This window comes from Passer montanus, unplaced genomic scaffold, assembly GCF_014805655.1.
Source record: "Passer montanus isolate IOZ18808 unplaced genomic scaffold, ASM1480565v1 scaffold7, whole genome shotgun sequence".
Lineage (NCBI taxonomy): Eukaryota > Metazoa > Chordata > Aves > Passeriformes > Passeridae > Passer > Passer montanus.
The window spans coordinates 14,091,048-14,098,802 of record NW_024372147.1 but is presented as its reverse complement, the minus strand read 5'-3'; the positions used below and the strand labels follow the sequence as shown (position 1 = coordinate 14,098,802).

Below are 7,755 nucleotides of genomic sequence, written 5' to 3'. Positions count from 1 at the left end.
CAAATATGACATTATCTTATATCATGCATGTACTGTGATATGATCTGCAGCTGGCACTAACACTCCCCAAGTATTTGCATTAAAAAGCCTATTTTTTAATTTCCTGATTATCAAATTTTCCTTTTATTATTAGTTAAAAAATAAGTTTGTGCTTCACAACTCTCATAAAAATGTGTATAATTTCACAAATTTCTTTTTGAGTGGCAGCATAATTCTAGAAACTGGTTTGTTGTAGCCTTACATGTTTCAACAGGATACAGGATAAGCAGTGACCTTTCTAAGTGAAATACAAATTGCCAAACAGTCACAATCGTCAAATCATCCAGTGGAACACCCATTAAGTTCATCTTCAATCAGACTTCCTAAGAATTGCTTTTTTTCCATCTGGACTGCTACCTTTTGACCTTGGTCTGCAGCCAGTTCTGCTCAGTAACCTTTACACCATGTTAGTTATTCCCTTTTCCCACCTGATCTCATTAGAAGCAACTTTCTTCCTGTTTTGTAAGAGAAATAGGAAATCTGCTCATCCAGTGTGATGCAGTCCAAGACAGTCACTGCCAATAAAACAATCAAGCTGCAAAATGTTAGGGAAAATGGAAAAGGCCAAGAATAACATTACAGAAAATCTGAAGTGATGGAAAATAAGAAAAATAATGGAACTCTGATAATTAAGCAGCATTATGGTGCTATTGTTACCTTTTTTTTACCTTTTCCTTTATGTACCCACTGGGTGAGATACAGATGCTGTTTTCAAGGGTAATATATCCATAGTCTGTTGCCATAGATAAAACTGACCTCTTGGAGAAATCACCGAACTTCTGCAGCCTACAAAAAAACCCTGCAAATCTCCAAATGCACAAGAAGAGGCAGATATCCATCTTCCCCATAAAAGGGGCTCCTATATATGTTGTCTTCTCCCACAGCATTGCACAGATTAACCCCTTGTTGTCTGTGACCCCCGTCCCCAGCTGCTGGGCAGTGCTGAGCTGGCTGTTCTCTGGTCAGAGCACCCTGCAGCCTCTCCACAGGCCTGCTCCCTCCCCACAGGTTGGTTCTGCCTTCACCAAACTGTGGAGCCATCAGCTGCCTCTGATAGGTCTTGCCTGCTTCTCTTTCAACCCTATTTCTTAGGGTTGTCAGGGAGCTGGCTGGCACAGAAAATTAAGTTTTTCTTTGGCTAAGGACTATCCTTCCTCCCTCTAAAGAGCTATTCAGTTCCTCCCTCTAAGTGAGGTGCAGCGTAGTCACTGGCTTTTGATTCTTCTGAGAGTAACAATATTTATTTAATCTTTTTAACTTCCTTGTTATGGATTTTTTCAGACTATCCCTTTTTATCTCTTTTCCTAGTATAGAAAGGGAGCATAATTGAATTCTTAGATTTTTTTTATTTTTTTTTTTTTTCACACAGAGAGAATACTATTTACTGTCCAGGTTTTCCTGTAACATTTAACTAATCTTTTATCACCACAGATATGACGCTATAATGTTCCAGGCATAAATTTCAATGACCAAACAAGCAAGTGAGTACAGATCTATGCAGAAAACAAAAAGTAGAAATTATTTTTATCAACATCATTCTTTCATAAATACAGTCTTGTAGCAGAAGGAGTAGCATTACAGAAGATGTGAATTACATTAATTAACTGAACTTTAGATAGCAGTCATGAATAACTCAATGTTTCTATTTAGGTGAGTTAAGATCTGAAACATCAAAAAACCCAGAAGTAATAAAAAGTGTTTTGTAAAATAAAATATATTTCACAGATGTGCAGAAAGTAGAAATTATACAGAAAAATATTATTGTAAATTCAGCTAGATCTGTTTACCTATGGGAACACAAATTGAAGGAAGAGCATTCGTTAATATTTGAAACAACAGAGCAAAGCTGTCCTAGTAAACAGTCCTGCAGCAGAAGGAAGATGAACTGGTGGACTTCACATTAGGCAAGACAGTTGTAAATTACTTGCCTTTTAAAATCGTTTATTTTAATGTGTTTCTGTCACAGTACACTTTTGCAGCTACATTTCTGGAAGAGCAGCTGTTGCTGTTGAGTGGGCATCCAGCAGCACTGACTTTACCATTTCACTGTGCTCCACCTGCCTCTCATGCTCTCGGCTCCACTCACACCTTCCCTGCATGAATTCCTACTCCTAACACATGGCTTTACCCTCCTGGTTACTGATTTCCTCTGTCACAACTGGGCCACCTCTTTTAAAGACCTGAATTTGGTGAAGCCAGTGTCCAAAATAAGAGTTTTTCCTGACCAACACCCACCCTGGTCCCTGTGAAACATGCACCTGCCCCCACGTTGCATGGCAACTCACATTAGTGGGAATCTGCTCCACTTTATGTCTTTTCCACTGAAGCAGGTCTTTTAAGGGAAGTAATCTATTCGTTGTGTCACCAATTGCTTTTGCAGTTGAATTATTTGCTGGTTTTGCAACTTGAACCTTAGAAACCAGTATAGGGAGGTGTGAGCTGGCTGTTGTAATACCCATCCAATAATAACTATGCAAGTTAGGCAGCTGGAGAGAAAGCTGAGGGTGCTAGTCAGAGCCCAGCATATCTTTGGGATAACCCCAAGTCTAGGAAACCTGCTCAGTAAGAGATATATTGCCTGCTGCTGCTTCTTCTGGGAGCTCACAGACACCCCTCATGGCTGCCCTGTGTCCCAGTCTGAGGTGCTGGACTCCTTTATGGACTGCATAGGTCATGCAAGTGCTTCATGTCAGCTTCCTAGGCTCTAGGGACCAAGGTACTTCATGGCAACATGTAGTGCTTAGAGAAGTAAATCCTTTGTTGAACCTAGATTGACACCTGTCAGACAATAATATTCTTTCGTGCTACCTTATCTTGGCAAGTCAGAGAGAAAAGGTGAGATGACATCCCCCCTCAGAGAACAGCAGTTTTTACCTGTGCCCATTTCTCTCCCATGTCAATGTCTGCATTTCCATGAAGCAAATTTTCGCTTCAAACTTTTAATGGAGATTTAAGAAGAGCATCTTTGCTGATTGTTGGTTGTTTTTCTTTTAAAGTCAAGTCAAATTTAACAATTACAGGTCTCATTCATAAGCAATGAAGTGTATAAACCACTGCAAATCATGCAATGAAGGGAGCAGTCCAAGTTTACGCTCCAGAGATTACAGCGGCAAAGGGATGGTTCAGGAAGTTTCTGCTTCCTTCCTAAAGTAAGTAGAAGGTTACAAATTAATCTCAAAAGAGTTTATAAGTCTTCAAAGAGTTAATGAATAGGTTAAAACTGCCTGCTTCTCTTAATTGTCTACAGGGCAGTTGGTCCTGTAGCATATAAAATATGCTACATGAATATGAGAAGTACAGCAGAGAGCCAGCAAACAGCAGACAGGAACAAAGTGCTGTGTCTTCTGCAAAAGATGCCAAAAGGTCTTTTTACTTTCATTCGTCTTTTTATGCTCTTACTCAGTTTCTCCACTATTTGCCTGGGAGTACTTTGCATGTCCATGAATTCCTCCATGTGCAGATGCGGGAGCAACAAGCTAGTGGTTTTTTGTCTGTTAGCTCTGGGGCTCTGTCTCCTTGTTGCTGGCATTTTCTGGAGCACTTTCCATGAAGTCCTGAAATACAGGGCCCTTGGCATCTTCATTCGAAATCCCAGCCACAGAGAACCACATGTCTGCACCATAGACAGGTATGTGTTGCAGATGAATTGGGAGGGAGGGATGCTATTTTTCAAGCATACTGTGAAAAGAAAGAAGCAATACAATACAAAATGCAAATTTTGTAGCCATTTTATTATTTTTCTGTAGAGAGAACTGTAGTCTGAAATTTTATTTGCTAGAGCAAGCAGCAATGTGCAAACAGCCATTCGTGCAAACAATACCTAAGGTAAAGTATACTACATGAAACAGAGAAAGTTTCAGACTTTCCAAAGCTTCTGAAGCCATCCATGGAGACAGCAGGTGCAGCTATTCCAAATTCACACAGGAGCATAGTGAGATCCATCTCAGCAGACAATTTAAAATGCTGCTGGGGGGTAGATGCTCATGTAGAGGGAAGTTGAGGTATGCAGGGGGCCTCCACTCATTCATTATATGGCTCCTGCTTAAATTTTATTGTATAATTGTGCCCACGATTTAAAAACCTCACAAAATTCAACCAGGCTAAGCACAAGGTTCTGCATCTGGGTTGGTGTAAATCGAAGCACAAACACAAGCTGGCAGAGAATGGTTTGAGAACAGTCCTGGGGAGAAGAACCTGGGAGCGGGTTTGTTGATGAAGTAGGTCAATGTGACCCAGCAATGTGCACTTGTAGCCCAGAAAGCCAAATATGTCCTGAGCTGCATCCAAAGAAGTGCGACCAACAGGTTGAGGGAGGGGATTCTGCTCCTCGGCTGTGACTTAGTAAGTCCCCACCTGGAGCATTTCATCCAGATCTGGTGTCCATGGCACAGAAAGGGCATGGACCTGCTACAGTGGGTTCAGAAGAGCACCATGAAGATGATCAGGGGAATGGAACACTTCCCCTGTGATGACAGGAGGAGAGAGCTGGAGTTATTCAGCCCTGGGAAGGTTTCAGTGAGTCTACAGCACCCTATGTACATGAAGGGAACTTAAAGGAAAGATGGACAGGGACGTCAAAAAAGAGCATGCAGTGACAGAACAAGGGAGAATAGTTTCAAATGGAGAAAGGTTATATTAAATACTGCTTCACTATAAGGGTGGTGAGGCACTGGAGCAGGTTGCCCAGAGAAGCCATGGCTGCCCTATCCCTGGAAGCGCTCAAGACGAGGTTGGATGAACATCCTGGTCTAGTGGAAGGTGGCCCTGCCCATGGCAGGAGCTGAATGATCATTAAGGTCCCTTCCCAGAACATTCTGTGACCCTGTGATTCTGTTCTTAACAAAGTCTGATGCTTTGAGAGAGAGAGTTTCTTAAACTACACTAGGCCTGGCAAAATTCTTTAACATGGTCACTGGATACAAATTTCTTTTTCTGGGCCGTTGTGGAAACCGTACTGGAAACACCAACATTGAGTGTTCTAAAGGCACCATAAAAGCAACATTCAGTAAATTTTGGTTAGACAAGCAGAAACATACCAAATTTATTTTAAAACTGTGGAAAAAATGGTTATTGCAATAATAAATAACTTTGAACACTGATCTTATTCTTCTTCCAAATTAAACTCTTCTCTCACTTATTAAAACACTCGCAAGAATGAGTGTTTGTACACCATGCTTGGGAATTTTCATGGGGAAGGCTTGTCTTTTTAGAATGCTGTTTTAATAAAACATTTTGTACAAAGACAAGGCAAATTATACCAGTTATGCCTACATTTTATATTAATGTATTTCATTCTTAGATGTCTGTTTACTGTTAAAGCCTCATTCTAAATTTTGGAAACATAACAGACGAAGCATCTAACCAAGCTCTGTGAAACAAATCACACTTCACCATGATGTGTGTCTTTTTGGTTTGCTTATTTTAGGCCTGACTTCTACCCTCCCTCTTATGAAGACAGCATAGATCCTGAGAAACTTGTCTCCCCACTGTCAGTTGCCTCCACACTAAAACAGCAAGATTTCATCAATATTCCTCCTCCTCCATACAGTGAAAGCAGTGCAGAGTTTGTCAGTGAAACAAATGAGCAGGAACAGCCACCACCATACACATTATCTCTGGAGCAACAGCAAACAGATGGCCAAGACCCAAACCCCACGGAAGGGGGTTAAATTCTCATATATTCATGCAAGAAATTGGTTGCTAACAGGATACAGATTTCCAGAGGACCTCAGGAAGAGCAACACCTGTCAAAATATGAGAGACAGGCAGCAAGTAAAATCCTGCATCTGCGGAGCAGAGAAAACTGGAAGACTTGTATCAGTGATCCCTAATAGCAACAGAACTTAAGGTGAAATTGTCCAGGAAAAACATTGATCATTTATGACTCAGAGTGGAATTGGAGGGGATATGTAAATGAAAAAGTATTTCAAATTTGAACAAATCTCCAGAGAGATAGAAGTGCTCAGGCTGTGTTTAGCAAAAGTCACCATCTCTGGCAATAGGAGTTTCTTACACTGCAAGATAAATGAACCATCATGGTATTATCAATCCTGATTTCTGCTTCATAAGGAGTTTCAGAAGAAAGCTCTCATTTTTGGTTTTCAGACATTAAATTACTTGGGAAACCTATTAACTTAGCTTTTGTTAGAAATTTGCAGATTACTTGTTGCAACTGATTATTTTTGTATTGTATGTCTTTCAAGTTATTTGTTTTATGTGGGGGGTAAAAAGAACGGCTATTTTACTAGTGAATTCACGAATAAATTTTGTATTTAAAACAAATGCCTTGTATTTGCTTCTATGATACAAGGTGCCCATGATTCAGGATAAGGGCACAGTAAAATACACCACCTAGCTGCCAAACAGAGAGCTCTGGTTATGCTTACACCTTCTCGGAGGAAACTATCAATTGCAGGAGGAAAAATAATCTCTGATTTCTCTGAGCCAATTCTAAGAGCAGTTGCTTCTGTCACAGCTTACTCAAGACAGTGAGAACTGAAAAAGAGGCCCTGTACCCTGTTTCTGACACAAGAGACTTCATAATTACACAACAAACATCAGAAAAAAAGACAGGCTTGGACTCATCCGTCTTCTTTTACATGTATCTTTCCTCCCACAAAATCACTGAGGCAAATTTGCATCCAGGCCACTGTCATCTGTAATTCCAGATGGCAAGAATTTCATGAGGGTTCACTCAGACTTGAATTTGTGGTGTTTACTTTGGATGGAATTTTTCTTTCTGGGTTGGAAGGTTTGGATTAGAGAAGATCATTTAGCCCAAGCCCCTGCATTGAGCAGGTACATCTTCAATTAGATCAGTTGGTCAGAGCACTGTCCAACTTGACCTTGAATTTTTCCAGGAGTGGGATATGTATCACCTCTCTAGGCAACCTGTTCCTGCTTTTATTACACACCAGTGAGACAGAAAAGCTATCACACTTTCCAGATGTTCATGTACTGTAAGACTACAAGTGAAGCATTACAGCTGTACATGCAAGCCATGGTAGTAGCCATGGCTAAGGCCAGAGAACTGACAGTTGCATCAGTTTTGTCTTTCAAAGAATTTCATCCTTTATGGGAAGAACACACAGTTCTTCAGTTCTTGTAAGTAGAAAGGAAAGAAGATTAAAAAGGGGTGGACAAGCTACAGAGGAAGAAAAATCCTTTCAGGACAAGTTGGGGATGAGAAATGCTAAATGAGAAAAGTACCCAGAGGGAGAAAAAAAGAGTCCCTGAAAGAGACAGAAGATATACATATTTTTCTAAGTGACTGAGAAACAGCACACCACAGAGAACAATAAAAATCAGAGGAACACAACACATTATTTCCAAAACAGTTAAAGAGAGGATCTGCTTGAGTGGCCTCTTTATGGCCTTACCTCCTAGCATTACCATATGCACCCTCCAAAATCTCCTGCTTCTTTACTCCAGAGTCCCAGATTCTGAAGGCAGCCAGCATTGTGCAAGTATTAATGCAGGCATCAATAACAGCAGGTAAGACTGATCAACCAGGAGATAGCCAAACACAAAATCCATCTCCTCTCCATGTTTAGCTTTTTTTTTTTTTCTTTCTCTTTTTCCTATGGAAATCTAACTTTGATACTAGGTGATATTAAAGCAAGACTGAGAGAGTGGAAAATGGCTGGGACTACAGTTCTGGGTCATACTAAGATCAAGTATTGCAGTGGTTTGCTATAGGAAACACATTCAGAGCAT

At 40.5% G+C, this 7,755-nt stretch overlaps 1 protein-coding gene across 1 annotated transcript; it reads left to right on the top strand.

Annotated features, from left to right (window-relative positions):
* The first annotated feature begins 1,879 nt into the window (after positions 1–1,879).
* On the top strand, positions 1,880–6,500 carry TMEM252 (transmembrane protein 252). The gene is made up of 2 exons (XM_039729808.1): positions 1,880–3,667; positions 5,465–6,500. The coding sequence occupies exons 1-2, from the start codon at positions 3,321–3,323 to the stop codon at positions 5,706–5,708; spliced, it is 591 nt and encodes a 196-aa protein (XP_039585742.1). The 5' UTR covers positions 1,880–3,320; the 3' UTR covers positions 5,709–6,500.
* The last annotated feature ends 1,255 nt before the right edge of the window (positions 6,501–7,755 follow it).